Raw genomic sequence first — 20,600 nt, forward strand, 5'->3', positions numbered from 1 at the left:
TTGGATTTTCAACTGATCAGTGCATACTAACGTTTGCATATTTATTTTTTCCTGATTTGATTCCTACTACTCTTCGTCAAATAAGAGCAAATAAACTTTGTTCGTGACCAGGACACAAAGTCCATGTAGGATGTTGAATGTATGTGTGTTTGCTTATCGATTGTGCGTGATGAAAGGTGAGAGGTTAGCGTGTTTTGATCACATCACATAACTCGCTAAACCCCCGGCGGTCACTGAATGTGTCATCGTGTTTTCATACTCTTTCTCTCCTCTTCAGTGACTTTGCTCAGAAACTGGCAAGTGCTCTGTCACACAACCCCGCCTGCACGCTGCACACACTCAGCCTGAGCAACAACTCACTGGAGGACAAAGGTTAGAACATGTGCCCACACACATACACACACACACACACACACACACATCCTGTACACTGTTTTTATTGTGTGGACAGGTTTTGGCGTGCATATATGAGTTATATACATGTCCCTAAATAGAAACCAGGGAGTTATTCTTCTTTATATGGCATATCATGTTTCTTCTGCAATGTGTACAAAAATATAATTGATTTTATGAATTGATATTTATATTATATTTATATTAATATGAATTGAGTCTCATTCACATCCTCTTTACTACAGACTGGACATCATTCCCATTGACAAGCTGTTGTAATTGTCACTGCTAACTGTCACAGAGGGCTTTCAGGTGTAGTCATGCGCCCTCTGGTGGCCATGTTGGAGCCCGTCAGCTCGAAGATAAGAGGCTTTATTGATCCCACACTGGGGGAATTCCCTTGTTACAGCAGCTCCAAAAAAACCCACACACATCAGAATAAGACAAATACACATTGAAGGGTCAACCTGGACACCATTTTCCTATGTTTTTGTGTCTAAGTGACTGATGGGAACAACAATCTTTGACGTTGGTCCAGTATTAACCAAGATTGCTGCAGTCGGTGAAACAAGCTACAATGTAAGTTAATAGAGCAATTGTCCAGCTTGTATTTACCTTTACAAAAGTGCTCGTTTTACCACTGACAGGCTCAAACGTTGTTCCTATCAGTCACTTACACACAAAAAACATAGAAAAATAGGGTCCACGTTGATATCCCTTTAAATAGACATAGGAAAAATATACAAAAAGTATTATGTGGGTTAGGGTTAATATGTACACTATAAACACCTCTACTACACCTCTACAGACAGTTAAAATATACACAGATTTACAGATTAGATATGGTGCGAATGAATAGAATTGGCATATTGCACAGTAGGGGGTGACACAGAATAATACATAAATAAATATGAAAATATAAAGTCCTCAACGACTGGGGCTGAGTACCTAATTCAATACTTTTTAGGCACAGACAGAATTTTATCGAGTATCAAAAAAATGCCTCGTCATTCAATACCAAAGTTCAGTACATCAAATCAAATCCAACTTTATTTATGTAGCACTTTTCATACACAAAAAGGTTTTTACATATAAAGATAAAACAAAAAACAAAGCAGCCCCACACACACACACACACACACACACACACACACACACACACACACACACACACACACATCCACAAACATGGAATCAATGAAACCGCAACTGATAAAATCCAAACTTGAGGAAATGCTATCCTAGAAGACCTTTAGGAAACGCCAGAAGACCGAACCGAAAGGATCTAAGGATCTATAAGTACCTAAGGATTGATTCTGGTCATTGTCAGTGAGCCAATCAGCATGCAGCATACTTCTACCAAGATCTAATCATGTCTGTCTAACGTTACACGTCGTAGAGACAAGCAGGAAAAACTCGACATTAAGCACAGATGGTAGAGTTGATACCCTATACTCAGCCCTAAAGCCAGAGACACACTAAGCCGATATTCGGCCGTTGGACAGTCTGGCGAGGTCGGTGACTCGAGTCTGTTCTGTGCCGTCGTCCGTCCGAGGGGCCGCCATCCTTCATTTTGGCCGATTTGACATGTATAATCGGCGGGGCGGGCACTGCCGGCAGTCGGACTCAAATGACCCATCTGACTGGTGGAGTGCTAACCCGGAAGCGGGATGAGCGTGACTAGAGTCTCTCAAAATCTGACGAAAATCTTTTAAACTGACCTTTGTTGATCTGAAATGAAGACAGATTCAGCAACTGCACGGCCTATTCTCGCTTAAAATGTTTTCAGAAACACGTTGCGGTGAACTATTTTACTACAATATGAGATCGTATTCTGAACAAGCCGCCATGATAATCTGGCTTTGAATTTCCTGGTGAAACCAGACCCACGTGACGCGTTCATCCAATCAGCTGCCGGTTACAGATTAGCGCCGCCTGCTGTTATGGAGACGTATTACGTCTCGTCGATTCGGTGTGTTCCGAGGCACTTTTTTGACCAATTTGGGGAGACTGATCAGCCTGACTCCCTTTTCTGCCGTCTGGTCTGCCGTCTGGTCGGTGTGTCTGGGCCTTAACAGTGACAGGGTGTGTGTTACTTTCTGCAGGTGTTGCTGCTCTGAGTGCCCAACTTGCCAAACTGCCCATGGGCCTGAAGCACCTGAACCTCTCCAGGACCTCCATGTCTCCTAAAGGTGAGCACAGATAAAAGAAAGATGTCATAAGTCTTCATTATGATCCTGAATGGTTGTTTCAGGAGATTATGTTCAGGGGTTTCCCCCGGTGTATTGCAAGCCTGGTGGCCCACCAGGACTAAAGGCCCAAACGCACTGGGAGCGATAATTGACGGCCACTCAATTATGCTTCTATGGCGCACCGCGGGCATCAGATTTGTGCCAACACCGCAGAACCAGCAGTATTTTAGAAAAGGTCGCTCTTTAGGCAAATGTTTTGTACGTCACACATACTCCTATCAGTGGGGGCATTTGACTTTCTCCCTTGACGGATGGGGTTGTAAAGCCGTCAACCCTGCAGTCACTTTTTATCAACAAACAGATGATTGATTTTTTTTCTTTTTTTTGCAGTGACAGCGCAGGTCGCTAAAAACATTATAAATATGTAGTTATATTATCAATTTTGATCCGGATCACATTATTACATAGCAAATTACAGTTACTCTCTCCAAACATGTACTGCGGCTGCAAAAAAAAACAAACATCTTTGGTCACGCTGGCTCCTCATTTTGACACTCCAAAATCGAAACAAGATTAGACAAGGAGAGGACGCGTCAAAGCACTTTTGGTGCGTGTTCGGCAATTTAAAACAATGACTGTACTTTAAAACACGTGGGTCAGGCGCTTTCACTGCATTTGGGCCTTAAAGGGTTTTCCTATGTTTTTGTGTCTAAGTGACTGATGGGAACAACAATCTTTGACATTGGTCCAGTGTTAAGCGAGATGGCTGCAGTCGGCAGCGGCGAAACAAGCTACAATGTAAGTTAATAGGGCAATTGTCCAGCTTGTATTTACCTTCACTAAAGTGCTGTGTTTACCACTGACAGGTTCAGATTAATATTCTTAGTGTCTGACAACATTATGGAAAGGATTCATAAGGAGGTCGACCTTTCTGTTAAAGAGTAAGATCCTTTTTTTTAAACGTAAAAACATCCGCGAAGTTGCGTTCGCTACACCCACCAGACTCCATGTAAATAAACAGTAATTTTAGCATCGTAAAATACACTTCATTCAAAGTCGACAGAAACAAAATAAAACTGTGAAAAGCCATTTTGGGTCGTCTTTCCACTTTTCCAAACATCAGAACTCTTGTTTTGGTTAAAATAAACACATAGTTTACCGATTTACATGTAAAAATATTTTGGCTCTATACACACTAAAAGTATTGCTTTTTTAAATGGAGTCTGGTGGGTTTAGCACTAGCGACTTCAGAGCTGTTTCTGGTTAAACAGAAAGGTCTTAAAGAGGTTTTAATGGTCTTTCTCTGAAGGGATCCTTTCCATAAAGTTGTCAGAATATTAATCTGAGCCTGTCAGTGGCAAAACGAGCACTTTTGTGAAGGTAAATACAAGCTGGACAATTGCTCTATTAGCTTACGTTGTAGCTTGTTTTTCCGCTACCGACTGCAGCGATCTCTCTTAATACTGGACCAGTGTCAAAGACTGTTGTTCCCATCAGTCACTTAGATACAAAAACATAGGAAAATAGGGTCCAGGTTGAAAAAAATGGTAGTTACCCTTTAAGTCTCTGGGATTTATTTTTCCACATGTATTTTTAGGACGTTTTTTAAACTACAGTTGCATTGGGGCAGCCCGGTTAGACACTTAGACGTAGTCATATTTTCAAATCTCCAGTTGACTTAATGTAGGGCCCTATGGAATCTGTCTTATAGCTTTTTTTAAATTCACATTTTTCGCGATTCAGTCCATGATTCTGTAAGAAACTATTGGGCTCTACCTTAATGCTACCATCAGACTGGGACTGGCCCCAAAAAAAGACACTTGCTGCGGGGCTGAAGAACTTTTCTGGGGGAAACCCTGATCTCTGTCATTTCTTGCAGGCGTGAACAGCCTCTGTCAGGCTCTGTGTGCCAACCCGGCCGTCGCCACCGCCCTCACACACCTCGACCTCTCGGGCAACTCGCTCCGAGGGGACGACATGCCGGTACGCTGCCACCCTCCACTGCCGTCACAAACTCTGCAACCCCCACAGCTTCTTAAAGCTTCTACAGTACAACAAGTTCTTGAAGAGCTTGGAGATCTGACGTTTTTTTGAAATGACAGCAGCGATGTGTTTGTGTGTTTGTTTTCTGCACAGAACCTGCACAGCTTCCTGAGTCACCCGAACTGCCTGGAGACTCTGGATCTGTCCAACGGTGACTGCTCCCTGGAGCAGGTGAAAGCAGCTCATACACAAAACTAGAGCTCCAAAGATAAATCGATGGCTTGATTAGTTGTCAACTATTACAAATTTAATTTGGTTTAAAGTGCCCATATTATGCTCATTTTCAAGTTCATAATTGTATTTTGAGGTTATATCAGAATAGGTTTACATGGTTTAATTTTTCAAAAAACATATTTTTGTTGTACTGCACATTGCTGCAGCTCCTCTTTTCACCCTGTGTGTTGAGCTCTCTGTTTTAGCTACAGAGTGAGACATCTCACTTCTGTTCCATCTTTGTTGGGAGTCGCACATGCGCAGTAGCTAGGTAAGGACTACTAGCTAGAAGCTAACGCTGCTAGCGGTTAGCCACCTCGTTCTCAATGGCAAAACACTGCTACACAACACACACAAGTTCACCCTAATCTACAAAATAAATTGTATAGAACTACTTACATGTCCCTCGTCTGCAGGTATTCCACGCAAAGTTGGAAGTGTGCCCTCGTTTAGAAGAAGTCTCCCGGCTAATCCTGCCTTGTACAGGCCGAAGTTGGAGAAACAGCTGATGTGGTATTAGCTAAAGTGGTTAGCACACACCAAATGTTTCAGCCGATGACATAGACGGCCCTGCCGATTTTGACCAGCTCACCCGGAGGCTGAAGGCAGGATACATTGAGAAACCCGTATCTCACTCAAAACAGCATGGATGTTTTTTTTTTACAAGTTTGTATGTGTGTGGAAGCACGAGAGACACAAAATAACACCCCAAATCCCAGAAAAAGTGATTTTTTTTTTTCATAATATGGGCACTTTAAGGGAAAATTCTCTGATTGCAGCTTTTGAAATGTGAATATTTTCTAGTTTCTTCACTCCTCTGTGACAGTGAACGGAATATATTTAAGTTGTGGACAAAACGTCTTGGGCTTTGGAGTTTTTTTCTGACTAATCGGTGAATCCAGAAAACAATCCACAGATGAATCGACCGTGAAAAAAAAATCGTTAGTTGCGGCCCTACACACAACACATAAACACTTTTGAGACTTTGAAGTTGGCTGAAGTTAAGAAGTTTAAAAATATAAAATGCAATTTGCATTTACAGCCTCTTTCCAATAACCAATGCCAAAGTTTTCTGTGTCTGCACGTCTAACCTAAATCAGAGTAAAGTAAATAATACAGTGTTTGTATTTCTATGGATGTTTTTGTACAGTTTGTTACAGCCTTTTTCTTTTTTTTTTTTTTTGTTGCTGAAGTTGAGTTTTCTGTTTTTCAGGTGTGTGCGTCTCTGCTCAGAGGATCTTTGAAGCATCTCTCCGTCCTTAACCTGTCAAAATCAGTCTTCTCTCACAGGTCAGATATTAGACATCACGTCCTTCCTTCTAACTGCAGACAACTCCTGAACACATCCAATCACATTACAGATATATTACAGACTACCTTATGTCTGATTTTGGACTAGCAGATTACTTCTCCCAACGTTCAACAAATGCCACTATTTAATAAGTTTAAATGTACATTTAACATCACTAACAGCTTGCCATGTACAGTAGTCATTGTTAACAGGGCTTTAACTTAACACCCACCAACCCAGCGGGTAAAAATAAATGCGGATGACATTGTCAAGCGGGGATGTAACGATTACCGGTGTAATGGTAAAACCGCGATACAAATGTTGACGATAACAATTACCGTTTTCATTTAAAATATCATTATTATCACGGTGGATATTAATCCTTCCCAGCTTTATCCAAGTCTCCTACATCATGCGTTTCTTGAAGTTGGAATAATGGAGGAAGGAGGCGATGATATTTTGGTTATTATAAGAATGCCGAAGGACAGTTGATTGAAGATAGTGATCCTGTCTGCAGAACGTGCAGGAAAAAAGTTGCTGCTAAAGGCGGCGATACATCAAATCTCCTGAACACTTGTTCCTTTGATGTTAAAAGTTGCACTTTTGATAAGGTTTTGCCTATATTTTTTTAATATAATGAACACTGTTACACTTTTTGGAAAGATTTCAGCTTGTGTAGGCCTATCAGTGCTTTCTGAACATGTTGAACACACTTTTTTAAAATACCACGAGAATACCGAAAACCGTGATAATTTTGGTCGCTATAACCGCAAGGTTAAATCTCCATACCGTTACATCCCTATTGTAGCCTGGGAAAACCCTGACGAACTTCCGGCAAATTTGAGATTTGCTCTGCAAGTCCGTCTGGCCGAGAGCCCATTCAAGCCCATTTCCATTTTTTTCCAAATCGAGGCACCAATCACAACCGTTTGAGGCGGGCTTCACACGATGACGATGACGATAGTGCATCGACGGCAAGCAGCTTTTTGTTTACGTTCAACATGACGGCCACCGAAGCGCAGCAACCCGTTGATGCCGCTGTCGCTGCTACGTCACCCGGATCGTTGGTCTGATTGGTTGAAGGACTATCCAATTGCGCCCAGAGGCATTTGAGCGGCATCCGTTGGTGACGCCTCTTTGGAAATGGGCTGTGAATGAAGCTTCCCCAGACCCGCTCTCAGTTACAACTGAGAAGAGAAGGGTCTGGTGTCAACCAGGCTATCCCTATTGTCAAGTTACTAGCCAATTTGGCCGGTGATGAATGAAACAAACTCTTTGTCTGTTTGAATCGGTGTTCGAAACGATGCGGCGGGGTCAGCATTGCCAGATTAGGCTGTTTTTCCGGCAAGAAATTTGGGCGGTTTTGTGCATGTGTTTGGCTTCGGAAACTTCAATCTTTATCTGGCAACATCATGTCGTGACGTGTCAAACGACCATTGGCTACGTGTTTGGGATCGATTGCGAGCTACAGTAAAACGGAGAAGATGAACGGAACGGCGCGAAACAAACCAGAGGGGCCGAAATAAAGTAGTAAAGTGAGTTAGGAAAAAAAAAACTAAACAACCGTGGAGATATTCATCGGGAGTTAAGAAACCAAAAGAGGAAGGCTGCAGACACAGGGGATGATGAAGAGTTTGTACACAAAGACCGAGCAGCAGGAACTGGGCATATCCAGAGAGGCACAGACTCAGAAGATGAGATTTGATAACATTACATGATCTTTTATCTTCTGTTCACCCTTAAGGTGTTATAACATGATTGTTAAAGGGTATTAAATGGTTTTTTTTTAAAAAAACATTTTAATGTATATCTGCCGCCCAAATAAAATCTATTTAAAGAAACATTGATGTTTAAAGGTGCCATAGGTAGGATTGTGAAGATCCTGGACTTAGCCAAAACATTTGAACATCGACAACCTCTCAGTCTCTCCCTTCCCCTTTCCGCTAAAGCCCAAAACGCCCCACGAGGGAGAATGAATGAGCAGTGATTGACACACAGTTAGACACCCCCCCCCCCTGGCCCTGATTGGTGCATCTGAACAGGGAGCTGTGGATTTTTGTAAATCGCACTACAGGCTGTAGGTGGTGCCAGAGGAGCCGGAGTTTTTTAAATGATGAACATAGGGTCAGTTTCAGCAAATATGACAGAAAGTTAGTTTTATAAGTCTTACCTACTGCACTTTTAAATGTATTTAGCGGCAGTTTTATTTTCCCTGGAAAAAAATGTGGCTAGTGGAAAATGTGATCCGGCTGGTAACTTTGAAACTCTGCTAGCCATGTTGGCAGGTTCAATTTAAAGCCCTGATTGTGAATGTATAACTGATTTGAACACGTCTCTCCTCACATCCACACAGGAAGTGTAAAGAAATCCCATCGTCCTTCAAGCAGTTCTTCAGCAGCGCTCTGGCTCTGAGCTCAGTCAGTCTGTCGGGAACCAGGCTGCCTCTGGAGGCTCTGAAGTAAGAAAATATCCACCGAAACCTGCAGACGCACAGCAGTTCACTTCCTGTAGTCCAACAACACAATCTGAGAAAGAGTCGGTGTGATGGATTGGTACACGTGAACTGTGTGAAAGTTGCATTTTATTTTCCTAATTTTGGCTAGTAGCTTTTGAGAATAATAACAGTCATGCTGTCCTTTGCTGCGTTTTCCAATTCATAACTGGTTATATTTATAGCATGCAGATAGTACAGCAGATGCCTGCTTGCATGTTCAATGGAGAGAGAGGGCTTCTTTAAGGAGTTGCCTTTTTGCATCGTTGTTCAAGTCTGAGACGAGGACACAGACTCATTTTTCTACCTAAGTTGTAGGAGAGAGACATGAAAAACAATGTGGCCACAGTCTGAGTAACAGGAATGACATTTTTTTCTAGCATTTAGTATTTAAAAATATCAAGCTCAAGCAATGCCACTGCTTTTGTAAGCTGCTGTTGAACTGACCGCTTTTGTGTCTGCAGAGCGTTGTTGTTGGGACTCGGCTGCAACCCAAACCTCAGTGACGTGTCTCTGGATCTCAGCTGCTGTGAGGTAGAACTGTTTTCAACCTTAAAGGGTAACTACTGTATTTTTCAACCTGGAAAACCCTATTTTCCTATGTTTTTGTGTCTAAGTGACTGATGGGAACAACGTTTGACATTGGTCCAGTATTAAGTGAGATTGCTGCAGTCGGCAGCGGCGAAACAACAACTAAACTACAATGTAAGTTAATAGAGCAATTGTCCAGCTTGTATTTACCTTCACAAAAGTGCTTGTTTTGCCGCTGACAGGCTCAGATTAATATTCTAAGTGTCTGACAACATCATCCCTTCAGAGATAGACCTTTAAAACTTCTTTGAGACCTTTCTGTTTAACCAGAAACAGCTCTGAAGTCGCTAGCGCTAAACCCACCAGACTCCATTTAAAAAGGCAATACCTTTAGCGTGTATAGAGCCAAAATATTTTCACATGTAAATCGGTTAACTATGTGTTTATTTCAACCAAAACTAGAGTTGTGATGGTTGGAAAAGTGTAAAGACGACCCAAAACGGCTTTTCATAGTTTTATTTTGTTTCTGTCGACTTTGAATGAAGTGTATTTTACGATGCTAAAATGACAGTTTATTTAAATGGAGTCTGGTGAGTTTTGTTATGTTTTAAAAAAGGATCTTTCTCTTTAACAGAAAGGTCGACCTCCTTAGAAATCCTTTCCATTATGTTGTCAGACACTTAGAATATTAACCTGAGTCTGTCAGTGGTAACACGAGCACTTTTGTGAAGGTAAATACAAGCTGGACAATTGCTCTATTAACTTACATTGTAGCTTGTTTCACTGACTGCCGACTGCAGCGATCTCGCTTAATACTGGACCGATGTCAGAGATTGTTGTTCCCATCAGTCACTTAGACACAAAAACATAGAAAAATAGGGGTCCAGGTTGAGAAAAAAAAGGGTAGGAACCCTTTAACGCCCAGTTTAGACCAAAGATTCGAGACGAATTGAAACTTGCAACTACTTGCAATGTACTGGTCTGCAACGTTCTGAAACCGGCCAGTTTTACACCAACGCGAGGACACAAGATGGCGTATCATCTTCATAGAAACAACTCTCTGTACTTCCAGTTTAACTTCTAGCTTTTCAGGCTTTTTTTCTAGCTGGATATATTTTGTAGTGTCTTAAAATAGAATAGAATGCCTTTATTGTCGTTGCAAGTTTACATACAGTGACATTTTCCTGTCTCTCATGAAAGAAAATCTGTACTAATTCACACATTCACATACTCACACATTACAATTAGGACTGGGCAATATATCGATATTATATCATAATATCGTGATATGAGACTGGATATCGTCTTCGATTGTAATAAGTGTTATCTGTCCCTGGTTTTAATGGATGGATTACAGTAGAGTGATGTAATTTTTTGAACTTACCAGACTGTTCTAGCTTTTCTATTATTTGCTTTTACCCCACTTAGTTATTATATACACATTAATGATGATTATTTATCAAAGATCTCATTGTGTAAATATTTTTTTGTAAGCACCAATTGTCAACCCTACAATATCAACGCAATATTGATATTGAGGTATTTGGTCAACAATATTGTGATGTTTGATTCTTCCTCATATCGCCCAGCTCTAATTACAATACAAAAATAGCTGTTAAAAGAGGTAAAAATATGATAAGATAAAGTGCTTTAAGATAACGTTCTTATGTGAAAATATGAATAAGGATAGTGAGAGTGAGATAGTACCTGCTACACTTGGTGACATTTCTTTTCGTTCTGAAACCAGCCGCTGGCGACTGGACATCTGAGTCGCAGGCGACGCCGTCAGCCGGCTTGAATCAAGCTGAGACGGGCTGGTTTAGACCGCCGTAGTCTCGCATTGCCAGACCTTCGCCCACAGCGCTGCTAGAGGAGGGTCTGGCTAGTCCACACAGCATTCCGGGATGGGAGAAAAACGTGCTCTGGTTTATTGGCATTTCTTTAAACCAATCACAATCGTGTTGGGCGGTGCCAAGCGCCGGACGGAGCCACGGTGCCTCTGCTAAATAGCCTCGGGAAGAAACTTGTTTTGGTGGAACATGTGTACATTCAACGAAAACTCAGATTGGACAGATAGTCTAGCTAGCTGTCTGGATTTACCCTGCAGAGATTTGAGGAGCAGTTAACCATAGTCCACCTCCACCAGAGGAAGGTAACGGACATCTGGCCGAAAAGAGGTGCATCCGGCGGATTTTTCGGCGGCACTGGAGCAATCCCGGAGGTGGAACATCGTGGATATAGACTAAGACCGCTGCAACTTTTCCCTGCAATGTTCTAAAATGGTTTCGTCTCTTTGCGAATTTTTGGTCTGAACTGGGCTTTACACAATTTAACCCAGTGTTTTAACACACTGTTATACTGTTTAAATTCAGCATGTGCCCAAACGTGCAAAACACTGACAGCAGTATATTGAGATCTGACCCTTTTTTTTTTTGTTCTCAGCTGCGTTCAGGAGGCTCTCAGATCCTGGAGGGTTGTGTGGCTGAGATTCCCAACATCTCCAGTCTGGACATCTCTGACAACGGTGAGGACTAGTTTTAGATTTGGGAACATTTACGATGGCGCTCTGTTGACTTTGATTGCAGCCCGTTCACGTTTCTCTGCTGCTTTTTTCCCCCCTCAGGTCTGGACATGGATCTGACCACCCTGCTGGTCTGGCTGGCCAAGAACCGCTCCATCAGACACCTTGCACTGGGCAAAAACTTCAACAACATCAAGTCCAAGTGGGTGACAAACAAAACTAGGGCTACACAATATATTGTTTATTTACCGTCATCGCGATATCAGCTAGCCCAATAAACACACCGCGAAAGTCTGCGACATATCGCGAAAGACACTCATAGCCCTATTTTAACGATCTAAGCGCAGGTGCATTCGGGGCGTGTACGAATCCACTTATTATAGTTTAATGGCGGAAAAAAGGGTCTGTGCGCCAGGCGCATGGTTCAAAAGAGTTGTACTTAGTGTCAGTGTGTTAATCATAGGTGTGTTTTGGGCGTAACATGCAATAAACCAATCAGAGTGTCATCTCCCATTCCCTTTAAAAGCCAGGCGCGTTTGGACCTTGGCGCATTGCTATTATGATGGAGGATTTGCTAAACAGGACGGAGAGATTTTCAGGAGAAGGAACTGATCTTCTCGTGCGTGAAGTGAAAGCGTGCGAGCAGATCACATCATAATAGTATTTCACATTGTAATATTTTTATTTTTAATCTTTTGCATGTTTGTGTGCTGCTGCGCGTCCCTGTGTGTAATAACATAAATAAATAACAATGAAATGCTGCGTTATTGACTTTAGACCAGGTTTTTGTCGGTCAATGGCGCGATCACTTCCCGCTGCCTCAAGATAGCAATACGCCAAGAATGCACCCGAACACACCTCCCTGTAAGATGGGCGCAAAGATGGGCGCAGGTGCATTTGCTATTTAAACGACACAAGCACTGGATAGGAACTTGACAACTGCGTTGGTCTTAAACTAGCAAAGACACTTGCATCGGGCGTTGCACTGCGCGGGGTGCAAGATAGAGCCCTAAGAGATTGTTTGCGTTAGTTGAATAAAAATATCAGCAGAAAACTGCACTTCATAATGTCTTTTTTTTTTATTGGTGCCAATTTTATTTTAAATTCAATGTACAGTTTGTTTAATAAAGAATGTTGGAAATGATTTAATTTGTTTTAAATTCAATTTGTTGTATTTTAGCAGAATACTGAAAGCAGCAGAAATGCAGAACTGAGTGCACTTTATTTTTATGTATCGCAAGTAATATCGTTATCGCGGTGTTCATCAACGTTATTGCATATTTTACTGATATTGTGCAGCCCTAAAACAAACGAACAAAAGTATTCCAGCTTTAATGAATGACTTAGTCTTAATCATGCAGTTGTTTGGTGCCATATACATTTAAAAATTGTATTACTCAAGTATTGGTTTGTCACTTAATCACATTTTAAGTGTCTGTTGACTATTTTTTTTCTCCAGAAATGTCTCTCAGGTCCTGGACAACCTGGTTCACATGATCCAAGAGGAGGAATCAGTGAGTGAAACTTAAAACATCCCATCATGCCAAAAAAAGAAATGTCTTTAAGGTTCTTTGTCGTAATTGGATCAACTTTTTTCTTTCCTACCCGTCTCTTTTTGTGTGTGTCTTCCCCCCGTCTTTTACCTTACTCATGATTTCGGGATTTTATTTTACACTGAAGCGTTCATTTGTCACTTAGTTTAAAAGGATCCAATCGTTACGTCATCATTTTAGTATAGTCAGTTAAAACATACTTTAGGCAGGCAACAGAAGGCCCATTTTTAACGTCACCCTAATGTCTTAAAGTGCTCATATTATGCTTTTTGGCTTTTCCCTTTTTCTTTATCGTGTTATATATCTTTTTTGTGCACGTTATAGGTTTACAAAGTGAAAAAGCCCAAAGTCCACCCCAAAGGGACTTACCATCTCCAACAGAAAACACTGCTCCAAACAGCTCTATTGTAGTCCAGCCTTTACTTCAGAGACAAACGTGGTCACTTTGTAACACACGTTATAATGCTCGCCTAGCTGCTAGCATGGCACGCCCTCATACTCTGCTTCTGACTGGCTAGTAGTCCTTACCTAGGTACTGTCAGGGCACGCCCTCATACTCTGCTTCTGACTGGCTAGTAGTCCTTACCTAGCTACTGTCAGGGCACGTCCTCATACTCTGCTTCTGACTGGCTAGTAGTCCTTACCTAGTTACTGTCAGGGCACGCCCTCATACTCTGCTCTGACTGGCGATCGGAAATCGGGCCCGATCACGTGGTTTCAGACTCGATCGGAATTGGACGTTACCTCCCGATCAGGACTCGGATATATATGTATATATATTCTCATTATTTTTTAACACATCTATAGTTATGCGGTGGCACAGAGTTAGACCCTTTTGACTCCACACAGAAACAGAAACGCGTGCGGCATGACATCACTTAGTTGCAGAGACGCTATTGGTTAAATGCCGGCAAAGTAGAACACGGAAGCAGCTTGAAGCGAAAAGTGCGAGTATGTCTGCGGTCTGGAGGTATTATAAAGTTGATGACAACAGCATTGCCATAGCAAACTGTGAGATATGTAACAGAAGTGCTCTGTTTGTTAACAGAGTTGTTGAATGTTAAAATAAGGTGAATTAAATAAAAAATAAGGAACATCCTGGATCTGTTTTTTTGCTCTTCTTTATTCTTTTTTTATATATTATAGAAGTATCGGATCGGGACTCGGTATCGGTAGATACTCAAAATCAAATGACTCGGACTCGGACTCGAGGGCAAAAAAACCTGATCGGGACATCCCTACTAAATACAATTATGAACCTGAAAATGAGCGTAATATGAGCACTTTAAAACACACAGTAGTACATAGAGTGATGAAAACATGGAATTCGTTACCACTATTATTGTCTGAATTAATTCACGGAAGGCTTGTATCATGTGGACGCGCCCACAGTGTTGTTGTCATTACTTAGAATTCCTCATGGGGGGAGACAGAAACTACGCACCATAGCTTTAAAAAGGATATTAAAAAAAACATCTTGGAGCATCATATTTGTAGAATGCCACGCATTTGGGAATCTTATGTTTCTCTTTTTATTTAGACTCATGTTTAATGTCTGTTTTAAATGTGGAGCCCATTAGCTGTGCCCTAAACTCAACTGAACAACCTGCCTGTAAAAAATGGTTCCCCCCCCCCCCCCTTGCAGCCGCTGACCTCGCTGTCCCTAGCTGACGCCAAGCTGAAGACGGACCTCTCCATCGTCCTCAACGCTCTGGGCAGCAACACCTCTCTGACCAAACTGGACATCAGTGGGAATGCCATGGGAGACATGGGGGCCAAGATGCTGGCCAAAGCCCTGCAGATCAACACCAAACTCAGGTGAGCAAGGACACAGGATTGTCTTGCACGGAAACTTAAGAAACCTTCATTTTGGGAGCTGTTACGGCTGTGGGACTTTCAGAGGTAACTGTTAGAAAACAGTTAAAACGTCTGCAAAGTGATCTCTGTCTGGATCTGAGACAAGTATTTACTTATGTACGTATTATGTTCCCTTGCAATGTCAGCATGTACTGCATGTAATTTACTTATTGTTTCCTCTTATTTCACTACTGCTATTATTGCTCTCAACAGCAGCATCTTGTCTAGTCTTTGTGCTCTGTGCTCTGTTGTTTTATCTCATAACCTGTTCTCCTTTGTGCTACGTTCTGTTGCTAATCTTTTTGCTTCTGTGCTGTGTCTTGTGTGCTACGTTTTGCTCTGCTTGGGTTGTCTGTCTTTCTTTCTTGTTTATTTATATTTAAAAAAGTCTTTTTTAACATCTAGGCCAGGGGACTACAGATGAAAAACAGCTTTTTGGCTAATTCTGGCATTTTTAACCCTTATACATCATGCGTTTTATTAATTTGCACTGTCCCCTTCTATAAAGAAAGTTAATTGAATCTGAATAGCAGAGAAGAAACATTGGCCCAGCTCCGTCTGGATAAAGTCCTCAATTACTGATATTAGGGATGATGGGTAGAAAGAGGACTACAATATCCTTCTCAAGTTAATGTCGCGTGAACAGATTTTCAAAATTAGAATAAATAGGAAGTGGTACAGAAAAATACTTTGCACATCTACAGCGTGACACAGGTGCGTCGGAGGGGGACAAACAAAAAAGTTGCAAAGAAACTCCCAGCAAAAATGAATAAAGTTTAATAGTAGGCAACATTTCGGTACTAGACCACGTTGCCTACTATAAAACTTTATATATTTTTTGCAAGTTAGACATTGTGCGGGAGTGTCTTTGCAATAAATAAGAAGTAAGAATGCTTAGTTTCATGGTCACTAAGCACCAAAGTGAAAAATGTGAGCATGAATTTGCAGGTTAGTGATGATTTGAAAATAGGTAACTATCTTTTCCTTTCTTTTACGTTTCTGACAGATCATGCTATGAGTAACACACAAAAGGAAAAGGGGAAAAAAGGAACAAAATGTGCCTAATTTCAATGTTTGTATTTTTTTATCTCCTTGGTTTGTGCCTGTGTGCAGGACAATAGTGTGGGACAGAAACAACATCAGCCCTCAGGGTCTGCAAGACGTCGCTGCTGCTTTGGAGAAGTAAGTATGACGCAGTCCGTTATGGTAACATGTCAAAGGTGGGGTTGTTGCATGCTGACTCTGTACTAGTATAAATTCTTATTTACTATTTTCTCAGAAACTACACCATTCGTTTCATGCCCATACCCATCATGGATGCTGCTCAGGCACTGAAGGCAAGCCCAGAGAAGACAGAGGACGCCTTACTAAAGGTTGTCATCCTGTTTTTGTTTTTCAAGAGTACTCAGTGTTTCCTCTATGTTGATATTGTAGTGGCGGCCCGCCACGGCAAAAATTCTGCCGCCACGGTATCAGAAATAGGGCAGACGCACAATGTCGTCGCGGTTGCCTTTTAAATGATCCTGCCGACATAATGCACCCCCCGTTTGGCTGCCGCTCACATTGCAATTTAACAACAAGTAGAACTATTTTGAGGTTATTGGGCCCGTTCAGTTTAACTCCACATACTGTTGTGTTGATGGAGTTTATTGTCAAAACGTTCGCTTTCTTCCGAGTCGACTGTTAAACGAACAGCTCCACCAAAAACGCCACTGTCCGTTCTAATTGGACAACTTGTCAGTTCTGTCAGCTCATCGTCCTGATATCAAACATCTGGAAACATTTAAACGGTAAGTGAGTCAGTGTAATATTTCATTCTATACTTGGGGTTTTAGTTTCCCTATGAAGAATTTCTTGTAAAATTCATTTTGTAGACCTGTTGTAGATGTTAAGTGCCCTATAGATCCTCAAAAAATACAGTTCAATCACAGCTGGAAATATGCCTCATTGTGTGTGAATAGAGGTGAATAAATATATGTTTGTGTTGCAGCAAAGGGTCAGTTCCGTTTCATACGTAAAACATAGCCTCCACTGTATTGCATTAAAAGTAGGGCTGTCAATTGAATGTAATATTTAGTTGCAATTAATCACTTGATTGTCCATAGTTAACTCGCACATTTTTATTTGTTCTATATGTACTTTAAAAGGGATATTTATTTTGTAATGCTAAAGTTGTATTTGAGACTGGACATACTCCGGTGGTAACTCCGTTCACATCGACAGTACACTTTATTCCCGTGGAGAGAACCATCTGGAAGGGCTTTGAAACTTTCCATTCAAAAGACCCTTTCCTTTATCCATTTCTGCTCAAGAAGGTTTGTTTCTTTCTTTTTTGGGGTCTTGAGCTGCTTTTTAATGATCACTGATATAGATTAAAATGTAAGTAATAAAGCCTGTTACTCTGAATGGGAAGTCTTTCTTTAGATTAAGTACGTGGCCCTTAAAACAGCCTTTTATTTGAGTCAGTATCAGGTTTAACCTCCAAAGCGTTAATCGCGCATCAAAAAACATTAGTGGCATTTGTGCTAACTTTATAATCGCGTTACTTTTGTAAGCCCTAATTAAGCGTGTTGAAATGTTATCCAAAATCCCATTTCTGAAAGTAATTTTAAGAGTTGAATTTGAGTTTGAGGAGTGTTTTGTGGAGACCGATTGGTGGGATTGCTGTGGATGAAGTACACACGGCGATACGCGGCGGTACTATCCATCTAATTTAAATAGCTCACGTTACTGTATTGTGTGAACAGTAGACTTAATTTAATGTTGTATGTGGCGTTTTCTTAAGCGGGGTGCAAATGTTCCACCGAAACAAGTTCCTTCCAGAGACTATTTTGCAGAGCCACCGTCGCTGTGTCCAGAGCCTAGCGCCACCCCAAGACCGTTGTGATTGGTTTAAAGAAATGTGTTTTGTGACACAGATGGAGCAGTACCTGCTGAGGAACCATGAGACGCGTAAATACCTCCAGGAGCAAGCGTACAGGCTGCAGCAGGGAATAGTCACCACCACCACACAGCAGGCAGGCGCACACACACACACACACACACACACACACACACACAGAGGGAATAGTCACCACCACCACGCAGCAGGCAGGCGCACACACACACACACACACACACACACACACACACACACAGAGGGAATAGTCACCACCACCACGCAGCAGGCAGGCACACACACACACACACACACACACACACACACACACACACAGAGGGAATAGTCACCACCACCACGCAGCAGGCAGGCGCACACACACACACACACACACACACACACACACAGAGGGAATAGTCACCAACACCACGCAGCAGGCAGGCGCACACACACACACACACACACACACACACACACACAGGGAATAGTCACCACCACCACGCAGCAGGCAGGCGCACACACACACAGAGGGAATAGTCACCACCACCCCGCAGCAGGCAGGCGCACACACACACAGGGAATAGTCACCACCACCACGCAGCAGGCAGGCGCACACACACGCACACACACACACAGGGATTAGTCACCAACACCACGCAGCAGGAAAGCGCACACATACACACACTCACTCACTTACACACACTAGATTAGCAGCACTTTTTGATTGTAATCTTCTTGTTTGTTGGCTGACCTCTAACCTCTCTTTGACGCAGATGATGGACAGGATGTGTGTAAAGGTGCAGGACCACCTGAACTCCCTCAGGTTCACAGAAACCAACTCCATCCAGGAGGACATGAAGGTGGCAGGGAACTTAATGAAAGATGCCAGGAACTCCAAGAGAGTAAGAAGACATGATTCGCAGAAATAAAGACTGTATTTAAAGTGGAACTGTTATGCTTTTCCGTATTTCCTGTCATATCTATAATGTCATAATGCTTGGCCAATTGGTTGGTCATTTCTTCACATTACTGCAGGAACATGTCCCGTTGTGTAGTATTTGGCCTTTATTGGTGATTTTTCATGGTAGAAAGTCCTGCTATATAGAGAATCAGAGACTCGCGGACATTCCAGGAAACACGCTGGCCAATCAGAGCAGACTGGGCATTTTTTAGGAGGGGGGGCTTAAAGAGACAGGCGGTCCAACAGAGCGTCTCATACAGAGGGTGTATACAGGTGCAGCAGCCATGGGCAGTATGAGAAAAATAAAGTGTTTTTTTTTTTGTTTTTTTTTAACATTAAAGCATGTAAACATGTTCTAGTAGAATCACAAAATTACACGTACGAACCTGAAAATGCTATATAATAGGTATAGACATCCATAGTTGGCAAACTGAACACGTCTTAGACCAGGGGTCACCAACACCACCAGGTAACCCCCAAGGACCACATGAGTAGCCCTCAGGCCTGTTCTAAAAATGAAAATTGAATATTGACATTATCTGTTTCCCACCTTGTTAAGTCATTGTTGATATTTATTGTGAGAAATCATTAACGTGATCAGTGTCTTCACATAGATGAGTATCATTAATCATTAATAATCATATATAACTAAAGGCAAACTCAGCAAATTTGTTATTTCAGAAGAGTGTATCAAACTGGTAGCCCTTCGTATGACTCAGTACCCATGAAGTAGCTCTCAGTTTCAAAAAGGTTGGTGACCCCTGTCTTAGACACACAAAAACACATCCCGCTGCCTGGCATACAGTACACCAAGCTCCTGTCATGCAACATACATTTGATGGCTCAGCTACACAATGTTTTCTTCCTCGACTCTGGGTTCAGACTGACAACTTCTCACCAGTGATGTATCCTGACGTGGTCATACTCAGATTCTAGTCAGAATATGAGTCTGATTCTGTTCCATTGGGCTGTGATTATGGGGCGTATTTCAACCGAACCAAGAAAGAAAATGCCTCGGCACTCAATTGGATAGACCTACAACCAATCAGAGCGACGGAGACAGACGTCACAGAAGCTGCAAGTCAAAGGCAGGCTTCGACACAGCAAAGGCAGAGGTGTCAGTTTCCGTGTCGTGCCGACGGGTGTGGCAATGTGTATACATACGTGATCGCGGTTCTCTGTTCCCCTTTTAAAATGGATACGCTGTTGATATCTTCTATAAATTTTGCATTTTATTTTGGGGATTTTTTAGCATTCAGTGCTACAAACGTCACCCAGCATATTCTGATATAAAGTTTAAATATGCAAATTGACTTAAAGCTGAGCAAAGATTAGTCCAAAAAAATGCCTAGGATTAAAAAAAAGTCTTTCTCCCTTTTTTCCCCCATTATCTCTGTACCTCGCTCATCTCTCCAGCTGCTCCCCAACCTGTACCACCTGAAGAGTGGGGGGTCCAGCGGAGCGTACATCGAAGCCATTCAGGACAAACTGGAGTCGATGGCTGGAGAGGTGTCCCAGGTGATGGACGGACAGCTGCAGGTACTGAACTGAACTCACTGAGCTGCTCTTTTTACCTTGACGCTAACGGTAACATGCAGTCTTCTGTGCAACCCTTGTTTGGAGTAATCTTATAGGTGCAGTCTCGATCAACGGATGTCAATTTGCAGGATACTTTA

At 42.0% G+C, this 20,600-nt stretch overlaps 1 protein-coding gene across 1 annotated transcript in view; it reads left to right on the forward strand.

Moving 5' to 3' along the window:
• The window catches only part of LOC116055696 (F-actin-uncapping protein LRRC16A), a 70,842-nt gene that overhangs the window by 35,891 nt on the left and 14,351 nt on the right, over positions 1–20,600 (forward strand). Inside the window, exons 11-26 of the mRNA XM_031307683.2 lie at positions 278–372; positions 2,499–2,585; positions 4,465–4,568; positions 4,722–4,799; positions 6,055–6,131; positions 8,486–8,590; positions 9,088–9,157; positions 11,597–11,678; positions 11,778–11,877; positions 13,135–13,189; positions 14,874–15,046; positions 16,199–16,267; positions 16,365–16,458; positions 18,004–18,102; positions 18,737–18,865; positions 20,341–20,463. Of these exons, the coding sequence (XP_031163543.2) occupies positions 278–372; positions 2,499–2,585; positions 4,465–4,568; positions 4,722–4,799; positions 6,055–6,131; positions 8,486–8,590; positions 9,088–9,157; positions 11,597–11,678; positions 11,778–11,877; positions 13,135–13,189; positions 14,874–15,046; positions 16,199–16,267; positions 16,365–16,458; positions 18,004–18,102; positions 18,737–18,865; positions 20,341–20,463 (1,540 nt within the window). The remainder of the gene's footprint in view (positions 1–277; positions 373–2,498; positions 2,586–4,464; positions 4,569–4,721; positions 4,800–6,054; positions 6,132–8,485; positions 8,591–9,087; positions 9,158–11,596; positions 11,679–11,777; positions 11,878–13,134; positions 13,190–14,873; positions 15,047–16,198; positions 16,268–16,364; positions 16,459–18,003; positions 18,103–18,736; positions 18,866–20,340; positions 20,464–20,600) is intronic.

Source organism: Sander lucioperca, chromosome 16 (assembly GCF_008315115.2).
Source record: "Sander lucioperca isolate FBNREF2018 chromosome 16, SLUC_FBN_1.2, whole genome shotgun sequence".
Lineage (NCBI taxonomy): Eukaryota > Metazoa > Chordata > Actinopteri > Perciformes > Percidae > Sander > Sander lucioperca.